The following is a 26,710-nucleotide window of genomic DNA, read 5'->3' as shown; positions in this document are numbered from 1 at the left end:
AACAGATGTGTAAAAATGACTTCAGTGTAGAACTATGATATTCACCCACTAAGGGTACCAGGACAAAGCTTAGAAATAGAATTAACATACCTTACCCACAGCCAAGCTACACCATAAAAAGCAGTTCTTCAGCATCTAGGACTAAGATTGAGAGCTAGGACTCAAACAGAAGGACTATATAAGCCATTTGGGGACATTAATTAAATGGGTATGTCTAAACACCCCTCTTCCCTGCAACCCCAGTTTGGGGACGGAGCTCTGTTTCACATACCTCTATTTCACAGTCTGTATTAGTATTTATCGAGAGACTATTTCCTTGAAAAAAACCCCACATGCTTCCACATACTTTCTAGTAAAAATCCAAAGTTAATATGTAACGTATAATATTTTAATCCCATTACAATTCTGAAGACAAGGAACACTTTATTGCTTTTCTGAAATAAACACATGGTACAATCTGATACTTCAAAGCATAGTTCTACTACTATTTTGGATATTCTTGCAATTTCCTGGTGGATTAAGGATAGAAGTAAATCTCTAAATCAAACATTTCTAAAGATGAGTTGCAAGTAGTATATAAAAAACACAGCACTTTCCATTTTTGTGTCATATCTCAAAAACAAAACTGAAGAGTTGTTTCCCTGATAAATCATTAGTGTATTTCAGTAGAAACTTTAAAAAATGAACAAATATTATAATAGACATCAAAATGGCATGTTTTTTTTCCTTAAAAAAAAAGTTAACAAAAACCACTAACAGCATTTAGAAGACAACGTATCTCTACCACCGGTAATGGTCATAAAGATTGACACTTTGAAGAGGTCTGGCTAAAGATGTTATAGAATCAGGGTCTAAGTCAACACAATATTAAGTTGGGTAATTCTTTGGGAAGGAGATGGCACAACAGATGTGTTTTAGAAGTGGACAGATTTGCAGGTTTAATCACAATCACACTCCCTTCCAAGATCAGCAATGTTTTTAACTTTCTGGACAGGTTGTCTACTCCACAACTTATAAGGCATGTGGGATACAGAATATTGAAAGAGTAGCTATCCTTAATACAATACACATAGCCACCAAAAATAAAACATAAAAAATACAAAGGTCTTTATAATATAGGATATATATGACAATTTTGGTTATATTTTGTCATTAATTTACTAAGCAGCTATTTTTCAAATGTTATGAAATGTAGGGTTTTTTTTCCTTTTCCAATTTCTGAATGGGCACTACAGAATGACTTATAGAAGGACTAATACATAAAACATTTCTCCCCACGCAAGTGGAAAACTTTCTGCTTAGTCTTATCTGAATGTTTACACTAAAGTGGTTCTTTTCCATCTCTCAATAAAAATATAGCATAACAGTGCAAATACCATCACTTGCTACTGCAGACTATACATCTGGATTTTATTTTCTTTTAAAAAATGCACCTGGCTTCAAAACAACAATCGCAGTCATCACCTCCAGATTTTAGGGGAGTATTTCTCATTTTGCTCTTTCTGTCAGAGCTGGCGATGTCCAGTAAGAAATTTCAATTTTAACTGTAGCCTCAACTAATAGCTTCAAAATTCAGAAACTGTTACTTTAAAGTCAAAATTATACTTCCATTGTTGAAGAATACACATTAATTTGTGGAAGATACCTGAAACTGCATTGACAAGTACACAAGAGACTAAATTCCAGCTTACATCCTGGAGAACAAGAAGAATTTAATTCAATTTCCTTTTAACAGTCTTCAAAACTTCAGTAAGTTCTAGAACTTGGTGTTCTATATATATTTCTGACTGAAGAGGCAAGAAATCACATCTCAGTAAGTTTTTGCTCATTTCACTCTTATTCAGCAGAAAACTTCACAGAACAAGCTGGTATTTATCTTTATAGATCATTCATTTGTGTTATAAAATACGACAAAAGATAATAAGTGATGTTTTTATTAAAAAAAAAGGGGGGGAAAAAAAAGACACCTCTTTTCTTAGGTAATCTCTTTCTAACAGCTTACTGATACGAAATACTGAGATATTAAAGCTCTAGGATATCAGGCTGAACTCTATATGAAACCTACACCAAAAAGACTGAAGAGATTGTGCATTTGATTAGGTTTTCGCAAGTGGTGTTGTTTCTCTGAAATAGATTACAAGGTGCATTTAAAAATAAATGTAATTAAATTATGCCAGTTTTGGTAGTTACTTTTCCCCCTAATAGGTACAGGTAAATAACTACAGTCCTGTCAACACCACTCATAACAGAGATCATGTTTTCCTCTAGAGTGCTACTCACTACTTCTCAGGTGTAGTAAATGCTTTAAAGAATAACTGTGGAAGCATCACAGGCTATGTGTCCAAATAAATCTCCAAATGTTTTAGAAAACAGTATCATTAATATTGTCTATCATCACTTGGATTGAAAGAGGTACTAGACATTACTGAACATATTACTTGATGACATACACCTTCAACTATGAATTCGCAGCACATGCAGCAGCACGTTTGCGTATGGTTTTAAAATACTGAAAGCATGAACAAAAAGACTGTGGACTGGATTTGGTGTGTGTGTGTGTGGGGTGTTGGTTGGTTGGTTCAGGTTTGGGTTTTTTTTCCAACCTGGTAGAAAATGCAGAGATATTGCTTAATAGGTGCCAGTAACAGATCCAGTTGGTAACATCACTTTAAAAAGGCGGTGGTGCAAGGTCTCTACAATGTGCACATTATATACAACAGCTCAGGGAACAACTCTATGACACGACCTATCTGATGCATCTTGTATAATATGAAGACAGACATAAAATCAAGAAGTTGCCAAGCTTGAGTAGAACTAGGTCGCATGGCCTCAAGAAATTCCTTCCAGTGTAAATTATTTTACAGTTCTAAGAATAAAGAACTTGAACTGTTTTAATATTTTATAAATTAAAATGAAAAAAAAAGGCTTCTTGAGCACAGAGACCACTGATAATAAAAGTAAGGTTGTAGCGCAACCACAGCAGCAAAACAAGGCAACCACTGCATGACACTGAGAGAAAGAACCCAGTTTACAGGTTCAAAGAATGCATCTGACCAAGGCATCAGTTCCCCTTGGTATAAACTCTGAAGGAAGTCTGAAACATGCCAGAAAGCTACAGATTAAGAAGCAACTGACAAAGGAGCACTGTCTGCAGATAAAAAAGCAGAAGGCAAACTTCGTTTGTTGGCCAGCTCTAGCACTGATGCCATAACAGTATACTTGTACAATTGGTCTTAATATCTGGCCTTTGGAAGTTATTGCCATTATCCTTATTATGATGGATGCAGGGAAGAAGTGGAATGAATACAGTTCTAAATACAGCTTCCTCACCTAAAAAAAAGCTCATAATTGAGATTGTATATGCAGATTTACAAATATGAGAATAAGTTTTACAGACAGAAAGAACAATGGGATTATATAATATAATATCATATCATATTATATCATATCATATCATATTATATCATATCATATCATATTATCTAAAGCACACTAGTCCACAGAAGAAGTCTTAGTATTCTACATCAAAACATCAAGAAAATACCTTCCTTAATATTTTTAGTCATAAAGAAACTATTTTATTACTGTTGGTGTTTTAAAAGATTGCTTTATTATCATCTTGCTCACAGAAAGTCCTCTAGTTAGTACACAGTACAAACTAAAACATCATGAATTACTGCTGAACACTTGTTTCAGTGTTTCATGTTCAGTGTTTCGCCTTACAGAAGATGTACATCATAACATTTACCTTTCTGACATGAAAATTGCTTTAAAAACATTAAGGTTAAGATTTCTATTTATGCTCAAACATGCTCAAAACTTATATTAAGTCAGAGGCAAAATCCAACTAGTTCGTTATCTGGTTTCAAAAATTCACCAGTTGACATCTAAAAAAATGCAAGAAATTTTAAGAGTGGTATTTATCTTGACATTAATTCTCTACTTCCAAATATCTCCAACTTAAGGATTCATGAAACACAGATTGTTTACTGTGTTTTCTGTGTCTTGCTATATTATTGTATTTCATAGCCTCTGTCACATTTTCCTTTGATTAATATGTCTAATCACTTTTGAACCCATTTAGAATATTCTTGGCATCCTATGATAAAATGGGACAATGCCATTCCATAACTTAATTATCAATCATAAAAAATACAATTTCTTTGTTTAAAACTTACCTCCTGAAATTTTGTCTGATACACTACTGCTCTTTAGTTGTGAGACACACCGTTGTCAATTTTCTTAAGTTCATTCAAAACTTTATATACCTCTTAATCTCTGCCTCCAGTATCTTGAATATTCAACTACTTTTTCCAGGCAAGCTGTTCTGTCCCTTGGATAATGTTTCTTACCTTTCCTCTGTATTTTCTTCCTTCTTTTAGTAAGCAAAATGCAAGTCTAATATACAGGATTTTAAAATATTGATAAACCATGGATTAACACAATGGCTTAAAAGATTTTATTTTGGACAACTTTTTTTATGATTTTCTAAGAAACAAAATACAATTAATTTTACTTGTTAATCTGTAATGAAAGGAAATGATGACTATGACCAGTAATATTATGTAAATATTGTAATCCTTTTACTCCTTTCTCTTACATAAACTGCAAGAATAAAACAGTGCTAGCAAATATTTGCCCAGATATGAGCAACAGCAAGACATAAGTTTTTAATATTAACTATTTTTCTTTTTTCTTTGCAAACACATATTAACAAATGAACAAATATGCATTATCTTATCTACTTTTCAAATTAATAATTTCACTAATTATTTTCCTAAAGAAACAAAAAAAATTGCTGAATTAAAAAAGCATTAAGTTGCAATGAAATGCAAAATACACTTCAATAGTTTATTCAAAATAGTATTTAAGACTGAAGGCACAGGAAATATACCTCTCACATTTATATTCTAAAATGCATCAGACTGTTGAGAACATCAACTTTTCAAAACCTGAAATTGCGATTTTGCAGTAATAATTTTGAGGTGTTTTTACAAAAATCAAGCATGCTTCTTATGCCTGCTCCATGTGCTAAAAGTATGAATGCGTGCTTTAACAAATGTGAAGGAATGAATCAAGAAAAAACTCACACAAAAATCTTGCAAACACAGTTTTTCTTATCTTCAAGCTGCAACCCGATTCTGAAGGGTTCACTGTTCCAGCCAGATAATAAACTCTTGGAAGAAATAAAGACTCTCCCATTTCAACAGATGGCAAAAACTTATGGAAAAATAAAAGTATTTCCTTACATCAGTTACTGAATGTATTCTACTATTTTAGTTGTAATAGATGCTTATGAAGTTTTCTGTGACCGCTTTTCCATCACAAAGTTCTGTACTCCTGGACCGTGTAGGAATCAGCATAGGACTGAAATAAACCTTCTCCATCTCGGGAAAATGTAGTAAGTTTGGTTTGTTCTAATACAGCTGATCTGTAAAAGAGAAGCCCAGTTCTCTCCTGCATGAACTACACTCCTTGACACCACAAGTCCTCGTTCTCACTTACATTCCATTCTCCAAATGTATTTCTAGTACTATAACAATATTCTTCTTGAACAAGTATGTATCTTGGCTTCAGGTTACTACAAGCCATCACTGGGTCTTGTATTATGTCTGCCTGATGACGGTAATGTTTCCATGTAGAAATTCCACATAAAATGCTACTAAAGAGGCAAAAGCTCTTGAGATGGCACAGTTTAACTCTTCTACATGCTACGTAATTTCTTACAAGAAAGGCTTTTTTTTTTTTTTTTTAGGTAGTTGTAGCAACAGTATTGGAAGAAAGTTACCTTCCACAACTCCATTGAGAACTGAAGACACAGATAAACTCTCACACAAATCGGTCAATCTCCACTTTTCTCAACACCAGGCCACTCAAAATACAAATATTTGAAATGTTCCACTCCAAACAGCTCCCACATGTAAGTATCCACTATAACTAAGATTGTGTCTAGAAGAAATATCCAGCAGGAGTTGCTGCTTTTCCCTAGTGAACACTTGGAATCTATTCACAAGCCAGGCTGCAAATATCTGATAAGTAAATGTGTTGCAACTCAGAAGACTTAATCCATTTTGCTTCTTGACAAGGTGATCTTATCAGCAGTTTGAAGATAATTTAATTCTGTAATTTCATTCTCACAGATACACCTTCCTGGGTTTTGTTTGTTTGTTTTGTTTTTCTTACGGATCTACAAGAATGCTAATGAATTTGACCTGCACTGAATCAAAATTTTTGATCCTATGTTATAAAGTCTTACAAACCAATTACATTGGAGAAAAAAAAAAAAACAACGAAGACATCAGATTAGTCACAATTGCACAATTAATACTATTGCACTGCTGATAGTAGCCTTGTACTACTGCAGAAGTTAAGCTTTCTATACTGTAGCCTGCTGTTGGCTTATGTTCAAGTTAAAAAGCACTGCACTGGCTAATGACATGTTCAAAAATTTTTTAACTCAAAGGGTTTCACTGATCTTTTATTTTGGAAATGGGTCACTTTTGCTAAAATACCTAATTAGTATTTAGGGTTCACATTTTCCTCGGGGTTTGAAGATTCTAGTCTAAACGTTTAAAGGGATTCTCATACAGTTCTTTACTAAATCAAATTAAACACTTAAATTTTAGCTTCTGTTTGACAATTTTAAAGAAGAAAATACCATCTCATACCTGGTAAAAAGTAAAATATTCTTCAAAAAAATCACTGCTTTGAAGCACCTAAGTTCTCTACAATTTATTAGAAAGATGTTTCTCATACGAAGTGTAAAAGACTACTCACGTTAAGGAACACTACTGAATGAGACACGATACAGAGCAACAGCTTGGACTTCACATCAGCTAAAGTATTCTGCAGCTAAAGATGAAACTCCATGCCTCAAAACAATTGCAATATTTGGGTTCTTCAAGTTCAGAAGCCAATACATAAACCACTCATTAATTCTTTTGTACTTTAATCTGCTGGTTTGGAAATGGAAAATGTGTTCCAGCCAGGTTAGAAACCCTAATGATTTGTCATGAGCATGGAATCAGTTCAAATACCTACTCAAGGTCATGTGCATTCCACTGCTTGATCAAGGTACAAGTGTTTCTTCCAAAACAACTTTCTGATTTTGAAACAAACTAATTCAGTTCCAAATATTTCAGATACTTGTTACTATTTTTTGTACACTCTAGTGATTTTTGTCTTATTTTCTTTTTGCATCTTTTGCTGTTGATGCAAAAAGATGTTCACAGATGGGGAAAGGTGACTGCACAGAAAGCAACAGTAGGCATAAAATGCAACTGAAGACATAAATTCTGTATATACCTGAAATGCTAAGAATTACATAACACCAAGAGGTGCAAATGTCATTTTAAATTAAAGATTACTGTAGTAACAGCGTTTCTCAAAACTAGAGTAATAAATAAAACACTTGTTTCTTATAATTTGGAATATTCAAACAAGATTGTTTCTAAACGTTTGAAAAAATACATGTCTGTTTGAAATTCAGAAAAGAGAGATCCACGCAGCATTTAAATTACATAATAATAGCATTTGAAATGCAACTGCCAATCTTAACTGGAAAACCCTATAATAATTTCAGTTCTGAGGAATATAACATCAAACCATAAACAAAATAAAACAAATTACTTCTTGAAACTAAGTCCTATTCTGAGAATATTCAGATGTCTCAGATTTTGCAATTATATTTGCAAAATTGCTATGCATATCTCCCACCTTATTTTATTTTTCTTCAGAAATCCATGTTTCACCTTAGCTTTCAAGTCTTAAAAAGAATATGTTTTCTTAAAAAGAATATGTATTCCTGGAAAAAGAAGATGAGATTTGGAAATAGGGCATTTCCCAGGTGAAGAATGAAGAGAAACACGCTCAAAGATCTTTCTCACTCCCTTTCCCTTCACTCACTACCCATGTGTTCTCCCTTTTCCATTAATTTTGTGTCTTGCCAGTAACTTCCTGAGAGCTAATTACAGTGAGCTAATTACAACTAATTGAGTCATGCTCACTGTCTCTCACCAACTCTTCTTGCTACATGTTGGCCTAATATATATATCAGCAAGATCATAGTCTAGATTATGCATACTACTGCACACACAGTCTGAACCACATTACTAGTAGGGAATGGTATCCTCGCTGAAACAATAAAACAGGTTTGAATTTATTCCAACCATTCATTAAACTCCTGTGGATACTCTCATTTGCATGTTCAAAGGCAAAGAAGTCCCAAAAGAAGTAACATTTTAAAACACAAGAACCAAAATACTGTTGTTTAAATCCAGACAGGTTTTTAGAGCAGTCATGAGAGTCTTACTGGTTTTCTCTGCCCTATATATTAATGATGGTTTCTAAGGGGAGGAGTTAACTTCTCTTTATTGGATATGGCTGAGATGTTTATTCCTGGAATAAACTTTGGAAGTATTTGTTCCTGAAATAAATTCTCAGCCAGTTCTTAGAAGAAGCAATTTCTCCAAAACATCCCAATAATATTTTAGCTCCCAGAGATTTATTAAACTAAATATTCTCCAGTCAGGCCTCCTGGTATGTTGTGGGGCTTTTTACTATCAGAAAGTAGGCATATGCCAGTTTTTCCGTTTCTACATCACTATCCCAGTTCTGAACTGAATCATGGAAGATATGGACCATTCATAAGCCACATGGGAACATAAAACCCTGAAGGGCACTGTAAAGACTCCATGAGTCACACTAACCACACAGCAAGAATGGGGAAGTTCAGCATTCAGGTTCCACACTTGCTGTGTAGGATAAGAATGTTCTCCATAGGTGATACAAAGAGAGTAGGTGTGAGCAGTGGCACAGATCTGTGATGCTGATAAGGTGGTTAGAGAGGTGGTGCAGTCTCTCCATAAGCAATGTCTCTTGTGAGACACACAAGACACCCAGGCTCCAAAGCTGTTGTATCAAGATTTTGAAGAACTTCCACACTCTTTTGCACACCCTTGTGTCAGGCAAGAGAAAAACTTTGAAACATCATAGGCCAGATGTCCTTCAGGAAAATATTCAAATGCAGCAAAGAGCAGTTTATTTTTAGGCAAATTGCCCTGGAATGCATGGTGTACATCTAGTGTTCTCAACATATGTATGTCTTTTCTTCAGTAATATGTTTTGAAGGAACTGACTAATTTCATCCACATGAGAAAGAGGAATGGAGTTCCTAAGGATATTAAATTGCCCCATATATCATGAAAATAGGCAGCTAAGCGAATGGGTACTTTTAAGGATTTCACAAAGAGAAGGACTGCTGATTACAAAACAAAGCATCCACACAGGAATATTCCCCTCAAAATGTAAATTCTCAGTAAGCTCAGTTTTAATTTGTTCTGCTGCTGACAGGAATGTGTGTTTTGCTCTAGTTGTGTAAGCCTCATCTCACTTTCCTCAGCTTCTTCCTTTCTTTACCCATCTGCCCTTCCTCTGCAAGGAAGCAGGGGCCTGTTCTTTTATTTTTTCTCAGACTCCAAACTGGAAATATGGCATGTGAATAGGAACCACACACACGCTGGGCCAAGACAGTGACAGCACCAGTGTCAGGAGCTGCTAAAAAGCTTTATGTTTGGGAACTTCATAGTGACAGACCTGAGGGAGATGGGATGTGGGTATCTCCAGACATGGACAAGCAGCAGTAGGGAGCAAAGGCAGGTAGTACTGACATACTGTGATATGTGCTTTGAGACAATCTAGAAGTAGCAAAGTGGTCCAGGTATGACATAAAGCAAACGGTACTCGCCCAGTACTAACACAAACTAGCAGTGTGTAAGCCCAGAGAACAGAGGTGAGTGTTTAGGAAAGTTTCTCAGCAAGGCCAAGGGGCTGCAGCTCTGCTGCTTCAGCAGTACTCGTACGGTTTTCAATAAACACCACCATTGCAAAAGACCAATGTGCAATTACTTATATGTTGGACAAACCTAATGAAGCCATAACTGCAAGGATGCTCCATCCCTGGGAGTGTTCAAGACCAGGTTGGATGGGGCTTTGAAGGAATCTGGTTTAGTGGAAGGTGTCTATGTTGGAATAGCACAAGAATGGCAAAGAGGCTGTTAATACGCTTGCGCAACTGCAGCTGGGGTATAGAAAAAACACATACATTGCACTGATTGTTTTACTGACCTTGTGTGCTTGACAAATAGAACCTCTGTGTTAGAGAACATAGGCCTGTGAGAAATTCTCATTATGCCTGAGATTCCTGCTTTATTGTGAGAAAGAGCAGAGCACAGCAGAAGGCTGTGCCTGCCTGAAGCCTTTAAATACAAGGGAACAGAGCAGGCCAAGTGATCTACCAGGGCTGAATTCTGCAGCACTTGCGTCTCTGCTTGTGCCACCTCTGCCCAGGAGCTTAGGCTATTTCAGACATCCCCCAGTAGCAAGGTAACAAAAACAAATTTGCTCTTTGCAATTGCATTCATGGTCTCTGGTTCTTTCTTGCAATCTGCCTGCATTGGCTCACACAGTGTCCCTGCCCATGGCAGGGTGGTTGGAACTAGATCTTTAAGGTCCCCTCTAACCCAAGCCATTCTATGTTGACAGAAACTGTATATATCTGACTGACAATAAAGTAGAATAACTGCAGAGTTTAACACCAAGTATCAGTTAAACTAAACATTTTACTTGACAGGAAATATTGCAAAAGCTCATCACAGTACCTTGTCTACATGGAAAATTAAATCCAGTTCACAGACATTTTCAAAACATTTGTCTAGTGTTTCCACAAATACCTGCAAAGATGAAGAAAAAGCCAGAGGTCAGGCTTTAACAGAAACCCATTCGGTGTGTGGTTTAACAAAAGCAAATATAGGAAAACAAAACAAAAAACAAACAAAACCCCCACAACAACAACAACCAAAAAACCAACACACTGTGTAGATTTTAAAGCATTAAAAGAAACTATAGAAAAGATGTGGTTAACATTATTCCATCAACAGCATGTTATCTGTAGAGGGCAAAACTGTATGAACAAGTCAGTTTATGTAATAACTCTGCTAAAAGTCACACAGTTTTAAACAATAGTTACATCTTGAAAAAACAGTAACATCATCTATGTTACATTTTTATGAGCTGTGATTCAGTGTTCCTTCCCATTTCATTAGAACCCAATTATTAAGCAAATATCGGCTCATTTTTTCATTATTATTATTAACAATTACTACATTGCAGGCATCTCCTGGCTACCAGACTACTGTTAACTTTGCTATACAGAAACACATGTGCAATGCAAACACTCAGCATCATGCAAGTTTGTAAGCATTATGGCTTCCAGCAACAGTACAGCAGCTTTCATCTGGTTTAGACCTGCTGAAGTCAGGATGTACTATGGAAAAAGGTAGCTGTCTTACCATCACACCTGCTGATCCTGCCAGGCGTACCACCACATAAATTTAGAAAAGTCCAGCAGTTTGTACCCATGTAAACCACCCCTCCCTGAATCTTGAAGGTAAATTCACAAAGCAGAAAAATCCAAGCAGCTGCTGAAGTCCAGCCACTGCCAGATATGGATTTCATGTTACTCTGCTCTGGGTGTTTCTGAAACAGATTCCTTGGCATTGATGTTAGCCAGCTTTGGTACACCAGGAGTATCCCACCATTCGGTTAGGCCAGATAATTAAAAGATGACTGTATTTGCAATCCCAGACTCCTGAATGCCAGTCACCATGTGCTTGTGGTGAGTGCTGACAAAGTTTTAGAGAGGTACAAGCACAGCTCCCTTTGTGCAAGGGATAACTCCTACTGGCTTATATGAGATGTGTCAAGATGTTCAAGCTAAACACATGCTTGAGTTTGAGAGCTTAGGGTCCTCAAATTTAAAAATAATTTCTGCAAGAATTTAAAGATCATTTATTAATGGCTAGTAAATAAGCTGCAACTTGTGGAAAATTTTAATTGCACGGTTTATATGTTTCAAGGCTGTTTCATCACAATATGTGTTTAACATTAATTATTAAGTTGTCACTGTATGTATTTTTTTTTTTTCAATTCTAAACTCAAACTCTAAAGCAGCAATATGGAACAAGTTAAGCATCTGGTTTTGATTGTCTCTCTTTTCAACAAGGTTTATTAATCCCATCTTAGTCTTTGAGAGGAACCAGGCTCCAAACTGCCTAGGCCCAGAGAAAGAAGATTGAGAAGCCATGTTCTGCTGACAAAAATAAAGTGGATAAAAGGCCTGTTTCTATAGGTACATATTTATGTCTACAGACCCACTAAAACAAGTCTACTTGACATCAGCCCCTTACAGTTGTCTACCTTGCATATCAAGAAAGATTACTTTTATATCTGAATAACCAGTCTCAGAGCCTGCTTACACAATAAAAGAGGAACATATTCTGCTGTTGCTATTACAACTATTATCAATATCCATTTTAAAGTCAAACTACATCTAACTGATGTTCCATGCATTTAGAACAAGGATTATTCTCTAATATCAAAATACCAATTCATAACTTAAACTAGGAACACAGAGCATTTTCACAGGTAGACTCAAGACAATAAGGTTCACTGGCAACAGCTAAATAATTAATATGCTTCTGTTAAATTATATTGAAGTTAAGTGAAGCAGATATTTCTTTTTCTTCAAGTAGTTGTTAATTTGTTGTGATAGTAACAGTCTTCTATAAAGAAGAGGTGCAAGCAAACAAAAAGCCTTCTATATTAAGCAGAAATACACAGTTCATAACCATGTACAGCTAAACAAATGACCAGAAATACTGTCTTACTTCCCTTGTACCTTAGGAGAATGTGGTTACAAGGACGGTGCTGTTTGATATTAGCTGCAGGCAGAAAATTGGAAACAGAGTGTAAACAAAACCTTTATTCAAAGGTTTTAGTTACAGGAGCTAACAGTTTGACACTATTTTTGAAAGAAAACGTTCCTCATATACATCACTAAATTTGCACATGAATTTATGTACTGACTTTGACATCCATCTAGTTTATTGGAAAATAAAGGAACAAGTTAAAAACAAAACCAACTCAAAAATCCCCAGAAAAGGCCTCCACAGGTGTGTGTATTTAGTAGCAGTATGTATACCCACAGATCAGAAAAACCCAAGTTTCATCTTTGTGATCTTCTTCCAGAAAGTAGGTTTTCTCCTATAACACCACTTGATTCATTGTTACTACAGTAACTTCTAAACCTTTACCCATTACACAGCGACAACACCACAAACTGAATGAACTCACAGATTTCTGCTCAAAATGCACAACCAATAATGCACACTGAACTTTTTTTTAATCTAAGGGAAATCAGCTGGCACTGAGTATTCTTCAAAGAGATTTTCCACCAGGATTTCTCAAGGACACTTCCTCAATCCTCCATTCATGGGGGAGAGTTCACTCAGAGCAACATCAGCACTGACAAGCTATACATGTATTATGAATCTATTACAAATAACTAGTCTTTACAATTATTAATCTGCACGGTAAACTACATTTTTTACACTAACATTCCTTCAACGATTTTAAGATGCCTTCAAAATAATCAATATGGTACATAAAATCAGGGTTCCTTTCGTCATAGTTCTAGTTGAGAGTCAAATGAATTGCACACTATGGTATGCAGTGCTGGAATTCCAGTACTTCAGTAATTACCTCTGATGCTGCAGACTTGTCAATTAAAATAACCAGAGGAGAAAACACATAAACTGTTACGGGACACACCCCCCCCATGTCAGTTCAAAAGCATTTTGTGATGTTATTGGAAAAGAAACATAAATAAATAAATTAGTTAAATAGCAGGAAAAGAAGGATACGTGCACAACGAATGACGAGCTCCCCCTTGTGCTTTATTTTTGAAATTGTAATCCTTTATAGTTCAAAGAAAAACCCATTCACATCTCTATGCAAATAAACAGGAAAAGATGAAAAGACAAAAACACATCACCAACAAAAACTACACAAAAAACCACCACACCTTTCTTTTGTAGTAAATATGCTTTAATAAAGACAGATACACACCTGGAGAGTGAAGTACAGGAATGAAAATACCACATTGTTAGTGGAATAAAACATACATTAATACTGGGAAGATAACAAGGCTAGCAGAAAAATCAGAACACCTAATCAATTATATGCCTCTGACGCCAGGCAACATCAAATGCTAACAAAAGCAGGTACAAAAAATAAAGGAACAGGAGTAACTCAGGAATATCCCATCCTTCTTTCTAGGTTAAACAGCAACGGTAAACTTTAAGACAGAATTAATTCAATCTGCCATGGAGAGTCCTCTCCATCAGTGCTTCTGACTGTTCAAATGCTACTTGAGACTCCAACTAGGTTAGAACGTAATAGTCTGATCATATAGTGTGATCAGGCTAGGGGCTGAAAGAATTGAGAGCAGCCCTGCAGATGACCTGGGGGTGCTGGTGGATGAAAGATTGGATGTGGTCTGACAACGTGGGCTCACAGCCCAGAAGGCCAATGGTATCTTGCACTGCATCAAAAGGAGCATGGCCAGCAGGTCAAGGGAGGTGATTGATTCTGCCCCTCTGCTCTGGTAAGAACCCAACCTGGAGTTCTAGGTCCAGTAGAGGAAAGACACGGACCTGTTGAAGAGGGTCCAGAGGAGGCCACCAATATGATCAGAGGGCTGGAACAGCTCTGCTGTGAGGACAGGCTGAGGGAGCTGGAGTTGTTCAGCCTGGAGAAGGCTCTGGGGAGACCTTACTGTGGCCTTTCAGTTCTATAAGAAAGATGGGGACAGACTTTTGAGAAGGGCCTGTTGCGACAGGACAAGGGGTAATCGTTTTAAACTAAAAGAGGGGAGATTCGGGCTAGACCTGAGGAAGAAATTTTGTACAATGAGGATGGTGAAAACACTTGCACAGGTTGCCAAGAGAGGTGGTAGATGCCCCATCCCTGGAGACACTCAAGGCCAGGCTGGATGGGGCTCTGAGCAACCTGATGTGGTTGAAGATGTCCCTGCTCATTGCAGGGGGGTTGGACTAGATAAGCTTTGAAGGTCTCTTCCAACCCAAAATGTTCTGTGAATCTATAGCCAGCTCTCCATACACAAGACTGGTTTCTGTTACGAGTGACCTTTATTAAGTCATCATTCAGTATCATTGCAAGCATATGAAATCAATTACAGCATTTCCACAGCCTTTCTAATTGGGAAGTCCTTGGGTCAGCCACTGTATTTTCCCACACTTACACCAACATCCCTGTTTTCTTTCAATATACTTGTTTTAAAAATACTCATAGAGAATGCCAAGATTACAGCATAAGGGAAAGACTGTACAAGCCCTGCTGATTAGTCAAAACAGAAGCATGCTACGTTTTTCAAGCAGACCTACCAATAGACTTAATGCACTACCAAAAAGGCTTTTTAGGGCAAAATGTTATTTGTTCATAATTCCTGCCCTTTACTTTCCACCCAACCCTAAAATAAACCAATAGTGATATCAGATTTATTCAGTTTACACGACAGAAAACTCTTAAGTGCATGAAAACAGCTCAATATTTCTCAACAAAAACCAGACAAGCTTATTTGCTTGATGTGTATGTGTACATACTGCCAGTCTGTGTTGCACATGGGATTGAGATGTAATAATAAACTTTCTGAGGGCACTTTTCCAGTGCAATATATGTTTAATTCTGCTTGCTAAGAGGATTAAACAGATCCTTCTTGTGAGCCAAACTGGAAATTAAAAAGGTTTAATTAATCTCTGTATACTTTCTATGATAATTAGCAGGTTGAATTATAATGATCTAGAGAAAGGGGAATACTGAACAGCTGCAGATGCTGTGGCGAGGATGTATTTATAAACCAAATCATACAGGTCAGAAAAAAGTACCTCTACTAGCATGTAATTAATGCTCAATGGAAAAGCTGTGCAATATAAAGACTGAGAGATTGAAATTCATCAAACTACTTCTGGCAAAAGAAACACTACCATTTTAAGAAAAGTTTAAGATCTCCCGCATTCAGAGAGTTTGAAGGCTGTATAAATATAGGTAGTAGTAAGCTCAAGTAATTTGCTTCAACACCTTCAAGTAGAATCTATGTTACACTGTGTAACTGGAAGTAACTGCAAGTTACTGATATGAAGTTTTTAATATACCATAATGAATAAATCATAGTTGAACTAACATAGTAGTCCTGCAAAATATAACAGGTCAGACCTGACTGACCTAGATAGCCTAGATAGCCTTTCCTATACTTTCCATCTGATCAAGCATAAGATACTTATTACATCCACTTCATGTGAAAAACATCCGAAAGTCAAATGAAATATTAACATACTTCTTTTCCCAGTTCATAAATATTTTAGCACTTCCAAGTAAAAAGACACACTATGCAACTAAGCAACTGTAAAACAAACTGCTAAGAACAGGTAAGGCCATTGTATCCCTCACTCAGTAACTTGCACTGTGCAGATATTGAAGAATGTTTCTATGACCAAAGACAATATAAGAATCTACAAAAAGAGATTCCTTCCCTGCTAAACAAACACACAGTCACTCTGAAAGACAATTTGGATCTACTGTCCAGAAAAGCACTGTACACTGAAGAGCTGTTCTGAACACTAACAGGTGACTATGAGAATCTACTTAGCTCCAGGAAAGGTCTGCAGGGAACTATGAGGCCTTTAAAGCTCACAGTGCTTTCTGCAGTGAAATAATCAATAGATACAGAGCCACATCTCAGGATAAAACAGATTTTACTTACACAATAAATCAATAATCTTGATGTGCAAGCTTATATATATAAATATATATATATATACACATACATACAAGACCCATCTTATGTAATGACATAAATCACTCATGGTGTGAAACTATTTTTTGCCACATCTGACTACACTAACAATCATCAGTGAAATTGTTTATGTGCAAATTTGAAGTTGAAAAATCCCTGGTGTCATCAGAGTTCTCTTCACATACATGTGTTTGTATTACCAGACATGATTTTTGTTGCTGAGTTGACACAGGCATATATAACAGTTTAAATCATACATACTGTATTGGAAACCTTGCACAAGACACTGTATTTGAGGATTCAGTGATCTTGAACAGGTCATATCTGCTCTACTGGGCTTGAAAAGACTATATCTTATTCATGTAATCTCTAACTTATAATGTGTTTGGGAAAGGTACACCATAGGTGGATCAAGGAGTGAAACGTATTGATCCTGACTAAGTGGCTGTTGCATGTTTAGGAGTTAGTGATCCACATAATACTTAACCTAAGTAGATACAGGCCTGTGCTGCACTGCACAAATTCCTTGGCTGCAGGATAAACTCAGCCAGCTCACTGTAACAGAGGAGCCTGCAGGCAGCTCCCACTTAGTACTGGTGATTACACCACCCACATGGCCTTGCCTGTACCTCAAAGTGTAGCAAGAAGTTCCCATGATAACATTCTTTAGGAACAGAGTTGCTTTCTTGTGAGGAAATTATAAAAGAGCTCAAAGGTCAAAAAAACAGATTTTCTCTCCGTGGACGTAATATACTCTGTACAGCACACTGTGGGAAAATTTACCTGGGCTCCATTGGATGCTGTATGAACATGGGATGCCTAGCACCTGAAGGGATGAAATATTTACTACCTACATTTATCTTCCTATTGTGTGTTATTGAACAATTATTAAGCCATTTTGCTGTTGAGCCTTTCTTACTAAGATCCAGAAAGAACTTGTACTGGCTCTCTTCCTCCTCACCTCTCTGCACCCACCCCATGGTGCAGAACATATTCCTAGGGCAGCATTTGCATTCATTTTCTAGCATAGATCTGTCCAAAAAGGCTCATAAGCCACAAGCAAAGTTTCATCTAAAGCGGTTTTAAATGTGTTAATCCATTATCTGCTCACAGTGAATACATATATATATATATACATGTGTGTGTGTGTGTGTATACCCACACACACAGACAGAGCTTTACATATCAAAGTTCTCATAATCTAAACTTGTCTAGGAAATGTTTGAACTGCACCATTGCAGCCAAAACAAGGCCTTGAAAATGTGCAGAAAAGGTAGCTGCTGATTGTTCAGTGCATTCCAAACAGTTTCCGTACTCTCTCACTAACTTGGGAAACAAGTTTTTCAAAGACGGTCCAGAAAACTGCTAACAGTCTAAAAGTAATACTCAGCACTTGGGGTGTGTTCACAGCATGAAAGCCACCTTCACTTTCAAATATTGCAGAAAAAGGCACAGCTAAATATGGGAGGTCTAAGGTACTTAACTGTAAAATTCCACTTATTAAAAAGAAACAAGCAGCAAAAAAACTTACTTGTATAAGGTCTAAAATGCCAAGCTCACTTTCTGAAGAATCCACACAGAAGACAAAATACAAGGTGGCATAGTGTCGGTAAATGAGCTTGTTATCAGACCCACCTATTAATCTAAACAGGAAAAAAAAGAGGAAGGCTTAAGTTCACATCTCAGGATAAGCTGAGCAAATCCTCACAGTTATTTCAGTTAATAGAAGGCCTATTGTTAATGGATGCCTGGAGCTTTCCCAAATACAACTGTACCACAATTTTTATTTTGTGGTATAATCACAACAGAATACTTACCAAGACAGGTCAAGTTACATTTACTATACAAGCACAGTTATTGTTACCCATATGGATAATAATTGCATCAACATATGCACCTTTTTCTTAAAAATACTTCAAACAGATCATTCAGTTTCATAAAAAAATGGGTATTAAACTCACTTCCATTCACACTAGTGGGCACTGTACAGGTATTAATCTGCTTTACACATTAACAGAGCCTTCACTGCCCTTCTCCGAGGAGCATCAACAGAAAAATAAAACTATAATGCAGACTGGCATTTGGATTACAGAAAAAGCCTTAAATTGTGCTTATGGTCCTCTTAAAAAGGAAGAATATGTAACACACTTGTGCTACAAAATGTCTGATATCTTCAGAAATGAGACTATAGTATAACTAATAGTTTGTGATGCAATGTTAAAGTCACAGAAGCAATTAAATTTTTATGGACTCACTACTGAGTTACTGACTGAGAAGAGGTCTCAACAGGTATTTCCTTCCACTCTTCTGCTACATAATTACCAAAGAAGGTACATAAATCATAAGAAGATATATTCTTCAGATGACTGACATTTGCTTTGAGCAGCAGGAGGTCCACTCAAACAGAAATGAAAATACTTTGTAACCTAAACCTACATGGCTATGAATATCATAATTCTCCCTTAATTCAATGGCAGAACTGAATCACCTGTTTGGTAAATTGTAACTCATCCCTTCAGTTTCTGCCTTCATCATAGAGATAATACACAATAAGTAAAAAGAACAATAAATCTTTTAGGTCACTTTTGCTTCAGCACATTGCTTTGCATTGATGCTTGGGTGTGGGGAGGAGGAACCTTTTGTTCCTAAAGAGCATGAACTATGGTTAAGAAGTACCAGACAAAAATATTACAAACAAATATGGAAGAAATGGCAACTGAAGCTTCCTTTTTTGTGCTTTGTTTACCAATTCTTTCAAATTCTTCATTCTACAGATTTAGTATATTATAAACTGTTGAGGTCTTTGGGTAAATGGCAAACTATAAACCAATCCCTGCACTGAAAAAAAAAAAAAAACAAAAAAACACTGAAAAAATATATTGAAATGGAAACTCCAGAATTGAGCACTAGGAGGAAAGCCAGAATTGTGTCCTCTGTCTTAAGTTTCTTTTTGTTGCACAGCTGTTGTTTTTTTTAAAAGTTTCCAAATGGCTTCTGTCTTTCACTTACAAAATTCAAGCCAGTGTGTTTCCAGCTTATAATCATCTCCAAGAACCTAACAGTAGAATCACCAGTTGAGTAGTTGGAAGAGAATTATTTTAGTTTCAAAAATACTCAATAAATTGGGAATCATCCTGATCAATAAAAAGACATAATAGCTGACATGGTACACCTAAGCAAATGCCAATGCCTCCTAAAATAAAACCAAAAATCTTTAGATTGATTATAAGGAAACTGATTAGACATTATCTGCCTGTTTTTTCCCCCATCTTGTGGCTGAAACGATTATAGTACTAGATAGGATGCTGTGTCAGTTACAGCACTGGGGAAAAAAAAAGTTTTATTGCCTAACTCATTTTGGTACACATTTATTTATTTATTTATGCTCCAGTTAGTAAAGAATATATATACCTGGTGGAACGTATTATTCTTTGTGTATTAAAATATCTCAAGTTACATTATCAGTTATCTCAGTTACATTACAACTGTAAAAACAGTTATGCTACAATCAGAAGTAATAAAATCTGTTAGTGAATAAGTATTCGGCATTTATTTCAAACTTGATACTTACAATCCTCCTTCTAGGAAATTACAGACATTTTCGTCACGTTTTGATACTAAATGGAAAGTTTCTCTGATAATTTGTTGCTGCGTATCTTCACTCTATGAAAAAAAAAATATTTTGGTATGAAGCTAAAATGGATTAACAATGCATAGCACACACAGCTAACAAATAACACACAAAGTATATCAGCACCCTCAAATTATCTACTTCTGAAGCTTTAAATCTGCCACCTAAGAAGCTGGATATTGGTTTTGTAATTTCAACCCAAAACCACATTTTTACAAGTTGCAGAAGAATACATTACTGAGAAACAACTGTGAAAAAACTGTGTTTATAAAGCAAATTCTGAAAAAAAAAAAAAATCTCAAATAGTTTGTTCAAGTAAACAGGAAGTCTTCTCAAGTATTCTAAAATTCTTCTATTTCCACCATAGCCTGAACAGCTACTGACATGCTTTGAAACTACTTTCATCTGTGAACAGGAGAAAAAACCAACAAAACACAAAGTATCAAAGGCTTGAAAGGTTTGGGCACAGGGAAGATAAAAATCCCACAATACATAATTCTTACAGAAATAGTTTAAAATACACCAGGTTTTCTTAAGCCATTAACTTCCCATCTAGCAGATTAGAGATATCACTGCTGAATTTGAATTTGCTTGACTCTTCTTGGATCCCCACTACAACTCCATCATTCCTACACACTTGCTTTTGCAACCCTTCTTAAGAACAGACCTATTTTTAATAAGTCTGTACTTCCACAGTAAAAAAAAAATTAGATACCATTCCTAAAATCGTATATTTTTTTTATACCACAGAACCCTAACCATGCATAGATAGCCCTCATCCCTGGACAAACGTGTAAGTCAGTATTTTAAACAACTATGTGAAAAAACACTCTAAGCAAAACTCATGCATGTATCTTAGATGATTTCAGCTAGAACACTGCAGTACTCTGCACGATTGCTAATCAATCAAAGCCTGGCATCGGTGTAGTTCATGTGTTGTTTTACAAACGACCTCTAAAAACCACCAAAAGAAATCAGCAAAAAGTTCCAGCAACACTAAATTGTTCCATAAAACACAGAATAAGAAAGTACAGGTTCTTCTGCTCCTACAGTTTGTGTTCCGTAAATTGTGCCTCCCTTGCGCTGCTGCAGTTACCTCAGTTACTTGCCTGTATTTCTACAGGAGCAGGAAAGAGACAATGTCTTTTCTCCTTAAGAAACTGAGATACTGAGTATTATAGTGACTTTCATTTTCAGAATATGCCCCTATGCACAAAGTTTTAAAAATGTTTTCACAAACAGCCATATTAGAATTTCCCAATACAGCATTTCTAAAAGGGGATCAAATTCAGTCATCCATAGCAACGACCTGTATCAGTTACAGTCTCTTAAAGGCCTGACACTGCAAGCTGAACTATCACAGTCACAACTTCTGCTCTGAAATGTAGAAGCAAGATACATCCCTTCCCATACAGTTAAATATGAACACAATAATAGCCAGAATTGCAATAAGTGGCCACAAATCCACATAAGTAATAGCACTACTGAAAAATAATATTTTGCTTATATAATTCTGGGAAGCATCATTTGTTCTCTGATGTTTTAATACCCAAGGTCAGCCCAAGCAAAGCTTAGCTTATTTGCTCAGAAATACACAATCAAAACATCACCTTAAAAGCTCTTAAATCCTTGAACTGAATCAACTGTTCCCACTTTGCTTCTTAATTCCCTGTGGCTGCACTCTCCATTCAGATCAAGTGCTTGTGCTGCATTTTCAGGGCTGCCTTGCTCCTTGCTCCCACGTAACGGAGTATACTGCGCTATTTGATCACATCACTTTTTCATGTCAACCGTATTTTTACAATATTCTGAAAGTTTCCAAAGGAAACTCTGCTTATTGAACTTGTGAAACTCACAAAACTCGTCTTCCCAATTCCAATACCTCTTCCACAGCACGATGGCACACAGCCTAAAGTCAGGCTGGAAAGCCTGGCAGAATTCAGAGTCCTGCTTCCACAAATGAGCTCGGTGAACCAACTTTGACGTTGGACAAGGCCCCCTTCCTTCATCTTCGGCACTATTAAAGGACAGTTTCCAGTGATAAGCACACTGGCTGGGAGAAGAGTGTTCTTCGAAATCTCGTTTTCCCCAATGAGGGCTCCCACAAGGTTTCAGTACCCCCCATTTTCCGCCGCTCCGGGCCCACGACCCCGACCGCGGCACTGCGCCACAGGACCTGCCGGAGGTGCCGGGGCAGGCCCAGGCCGGCGGGTCCCCACAGTCGCACCCCGCCACCGCCGCTCCCGAGGAAACCCGCGGGCTGCACCCGCCACCTCAGCACCGCCGGCCGCCCTCCGCCCCCGCCCGGGAACCAGCCCCCGCGCAGCCCCGGCCCGCCCGTACGTAGCGCTGGTAGAACTTGGAGAGCCTCGGCTTGCCGTGGTTATTGAAGATAAGGATGGCTTTGATCATGGTGGGACGGGGTGGGGGGGCGGCGGCGGCGGCAGCCGCCGACCTCGCTGCGCTGCGCTGCGCCCGCGCTCCTCCTCCTCCTCCTCCTCCCCCTCCCCACCCCCCCCGCTCTCGGGGCGGCGGCACCGGGTCACGCGCACCACGTCGCCGGCAACCCGCAGCCGTTAACGGCGGAACAGCTCCTGCTCGCACGTGACGCGCCTCACGCCCCGTCACCTGACGGGAAGGCGGCGTCCCGCAAGGGACAAAACGTCTCGAAGAGCGCCCTGGCGTAACTTCCGCCAGGCGGGGAGAAGCATGGCGGAGGCAGAGGAGCAGCCGCCTGCCTCCCCTCAGAGCGAGGGCCGAAGCGAGGGCGGGGAGGAAGCTCCGGAAGGCGGAGCTGCAGCGGGGGCTGCCGACGCGCCCTCCGCTCCGGCCGGCTCGCCGGGCACCGAGGAGCCCGCCTGCGACACAAAAAAGAAAAGTAATGGGGCGAGAAGTCACCGTCAGGGCTGGCGGGCGGGTGAACTGGTGCGGTGACGGGCAGGCCCACTGGCCAATGGGTGGTGGGAGCGGGTGGCTCTGGCCAATGACGGGGCGGGCGGTGGCGGTGTTAACTCTGGTTGGTCCCCGGCAGTTGACATCCTGCTGAAGGCCGTGGGCGACACCCCGATCATGAAGACTAAGAAATGGGCGGTTGAGCGGACCCGGACCATCCAGGGCCTCGTTGACTTCATTAAGAAGTTTCTCAAGCTGATGGCCTCCGAGCAGCTGGTAGGGGTCGCGGCCCGGCCCGGCGTGCCCTGCGCCTGGCGGGGGAGGCCGGGACCAGCCCTGGCAGGAACGCTGTGTATCCTGGGTCCCACTGTCAGCCTGGCAGGGACGCTGTGTGAATCCAGGCCACGGCTTTTAGCAGGAAACTTGATGTAGGGGCACCAGTAAAACTCTTACAAGTATGTGCTGCAGTGTAAGGAGGAGACAGGCTGCAATGTCACTGTTGGGTGTGCCCAGCACCAACTTTTCACGGTGTTGCCATTTCTTCTGGTCCAATCCTGATGTGCAGAGCTGTGTGCATGGTGTGCAGTGGTGTGTTTCAGTGAAAGGTTCATATGCACAGTGTAACTGAATGGAAGGAGTATTTGCTAAAAAACTCTAAAGCATTTGGGGTTGACTTTCTGAATATTGGTGTCAGTTTCCTACAGAACTTACTTCTCAAACATTTAATTGCTGTCATAGGACTGACTTCTAAAATGGGTACCTTGGAATGTTTGCAGTTTGGCAGCACATTACCAGTACTGGTTATGTGTCCCTTCTTGTGAAGCCCAAGTGGCCTTCTGATAACATTGCAAAGCAGGAACATTCAGAAATGTCGTTGTACTCATTTTGCAATTAGCAGTAAATTCTTAAGATCCATACACTTCAAAGTTTTCATTAAAGATATAAACTTAAAGCTAGACTCGTTAATATAGTCAAATGTGTAGCTACAGTATAGGTGAAATCACTCTTCTTGGTCTGGAGGCTCTTGTTTAAGCATATAGGTATAAACAGTTTTACTAACCATCTCTTTCACCTGGAAATCATGCATGGTTTCTTTTTCAGAAGGCTTAATATTTAAAAGAAGATTGATAGTTCAGGTATTTACTGTTCATTGATATTCTCAACAGTTTAATTCCTTAACTGCCATCTCATTATCCCAGGAAAAAAAAAATACATATATATATATATCGGAGCATGGAGTCTTCCATTGTGGTTGGAAATAGCACATGATACCCTAGTATGCATTGACACCTCACACTGCAGAACCCAAGGCCTTCTTTGACATTATGGGCTAGCTACTATATGCATATTCACATTTGGAGCAGGAAGTGAGAAGGGTGACTTTAAAAAAAATAACTAACTTGTATTTCTGTGACTGTTCATCTAATTGAGCAAATTTGGAATAGTGAGAATGGTTTGGAAACTTGAAACAAGAGTGAGAACTAAACCAGTGAGTGCATTTTGTGCTGCTGTATGGAAGACTAATGGGTCAACTTGCAGGAGAACACAATCATCACGCTTACTTGGTCTGTTTTCCCAGAAATTACTCTTGGAAGTCACATTGCCCCTCCATACTGAAGTGAAAATATTAATCTTGGTATTTTGGTGTGTACTGTAAAGATTATAAAATAAATGCTTAACAGAGGATGGATTTACCCACCTGGCTGCAGAATGTTTCATCTGAGGTCTGCTGGAGATCTCCATTTTCTGTTTTCTTTTCTTGCAGTTCATTTATGTAAACCAGTCTTTTGCTCCATCTCCAGACCAAGAAGTTGGGACCCTCTATGAGGTGACTTTTATCTTAAGTTATCTGGTGGCAGGGGGGTGGTTTGTTTTTCTTTATGTATATACTAGCTCATGAATAATCTAATGACTCTTGGATTTTTCTTTTTTCTTTTCTTTTTTTTTCTTTTTCCTTTTCTTGCAGTGTTTTGGAAGTGATGGCAAGCTTGTACTGCATTATTGCAAAACTCAGGCATGGGGATGAATTACAAGCAATGAAGCTGTCTAGGTGTTGTCTTCAAAAATGGAGAAGGGACAAACTTTTTTAAACTCAACATGTAAACACACAGAAATAATGATTTTTGCATTTCTGCTTATGATTGTACGTTTATAAAAAATATACAGATGAATAGCATATGCAGAGAGCTACCAAAGCTATCTGATCAGATAGCTTGTGTCTGATGTAAATATAGGGTACAGAAAAAAAATCTGCATCTACCCCCTATAGAGTACAGCCAGCTCTCTTGCTGCTTAGTTGTCAGTTGCTGCATCTGAAGGGAAAGTATTTCATAGTTGTCTGGAGGTCTGGGCAGCTCTGTCATTCTATATGCTGTATTGAAGATAAAATTTCCTTTTTATTAAAAGGGATACTTATTGTACATGTAGCCTGGTATTCTGTTAACTTCTGATGTGTTGTACATCTGCCATATGCGTTCTATTCTTTTTGAAGTCTTCATCTTGAAAATGCATTATCTCACGTCATTTCAAGACAGTATTTTGATTTTTTTTTCTCATAATTAACATGTAGGTTTTAGTATATACACTAATTACTTCACCCTATGCCTTCATTGTGTCAGTAGTGTTATGTACATCATTTATATGGCACAGCATAATGACAGGCCTCAGAAATGCTTTCCTCCCACCTGAATTGTGTAGTGATTTGTTGAAGGCTGAACACTTCAGCAGTTGCCGAAGTATTTATTCTGGCACTCTCTAATGATGAGAATCATTATTTGAATGGTGCAGCTGGCTGTTCCAGCTTTCAGTTAATGAGAAAATAGACATAAGATGGTAAAACCCTACTGTAATCTCCTTTTGGCTACTGTTATTTTCCTGTTTTACCAGCTGCATGTTCCATCAATAAAATAGAATGCACTTTACATCGTTTTACTAAGCCACATAATACAGATTTTTTTTCTTTTTCATCCTGGAGAGGACTTAGTACTTTTACTAGGATACTGACCTTTGTTTTTATTTATTGGATGGTTTGGTTGTGGGGTTTAGTTTTTCATGGGTTTATTTTAAGTGTCTTTTGTATAATCTTTTATGTTTGTTTAAGCTGAACTACATTAAATGTTAGCTGTTTGCTTGCAGAGTGTTCTTATGCTGGATGACAGTTTTGATCCCTGACATAATTCACTTCTTCAGCACGTACAGGCCAAACAGCCTGTTGTAGTTTAAACCATTCTTGTATGATAGTCTTGAGCCGTTCATTGCTGTTCTGTGTAGAATGGCTCTTCTGTGCTCTTTGCAACCTGTGTATGAGATTGTTTCTACTCTTAGAGGACTTCTGGAGAAGAAACACTCAGCTGGAATAATAATTTTGCTGCAGTTTGCATGTAGCCTCTGTTCGTGGCTCAGTTACACGGGCACATTCCCTGAATGCTCCCTGTGTGAATAGCTTGATACATTTTACCACCTTTTAAATGGAAACC

General features: G+C 38.0%; 2 protein-coding genes across 3 annotated transcripts in view; one reads left to right on the top strand and one right to left on the bottom strand.

Annotated features, from left to right (window-relative positions):
• The window catches only part of AP3S1 (adaptor related protein complex 3 subunit sigma 1), a 34,064-nt gene extending 11,131 nt beyond the window's left edge, over positions 1 to 22,933 (bottom strand). The window contains exons 1-4 of one of the 2 annotated variants that reach the window (XM_065860653.2): positions 22,686 to 22,933; positions 20,283 to 20,374; positions 18,243 to 18,354; positions 10,659 to 10,730 (exon numbers count right to left, since the gene is read on the bottom strand). In XM_065860653.2, the coding sequence (XP_065716725.1) occupies positions 10,659 to 10,730; positions 18,243 to 18,354; positions 20,283 to 20,374; positions 22,686 to 22,754 (345 nt within the window). In that variant the 5' untranslated portion in view covers positions 22,755 to 22,933. The remainder of the gene's footprint in view (positions 1 to 10,658; positions 10,731 to 18,242; positions 18,355 to 20,282; positions 20,375 to 22,685) is intronic. The other variant, XM_071801899.1, reaches the window with a different exon arrangement.
• A 43-nt stretch (positions 22,934 to 22,976) lies between these two features.
• ATG12 (autophagy related 12) lies at positions 22,977 to 26,368 on the top strand. Its single transcript, XM_065860652.2, has 4 exons — positions 22,977 to 23,220; positions 23,374 to 23,510; positions 25,000 to 25,062; positions 25,201 to 26,368. The coding sequence occupies exons 1-4, from the start codon at positions 23,052 to 23,054 to the stop codon at positions 25,258 to 25,260; spliced, it is 429 nt and encodes a 142-aa protein (XP_065716724.1). The 5' UTR covers positions 22,977 to 23,051; the 3' UTR covers positions 25,261 to 26,368.
• The last annotated feature ends 342 nt before the right edge of the window (positions 26,369 to 26,710 follow it).

This window comes from Patagioenas fasciata, chromosome Z, assembly GCF_037038585.1.
Source record: "Patagioenas fasciata isolate bPatFas1 chromosome Z, bPatFas1.hap1, whole genome shotgun sequence".
Taxonomy (NCBI): domain Eukaryota; kingdom Metazoa; phylum Chordata; class Aves; order Columbiformes; family Columbidae; genus Patagioenas; species Patagioenas fasciata.
This window is presented reverse-complemented; position numbering and strand designations above follow the sequence as displayed.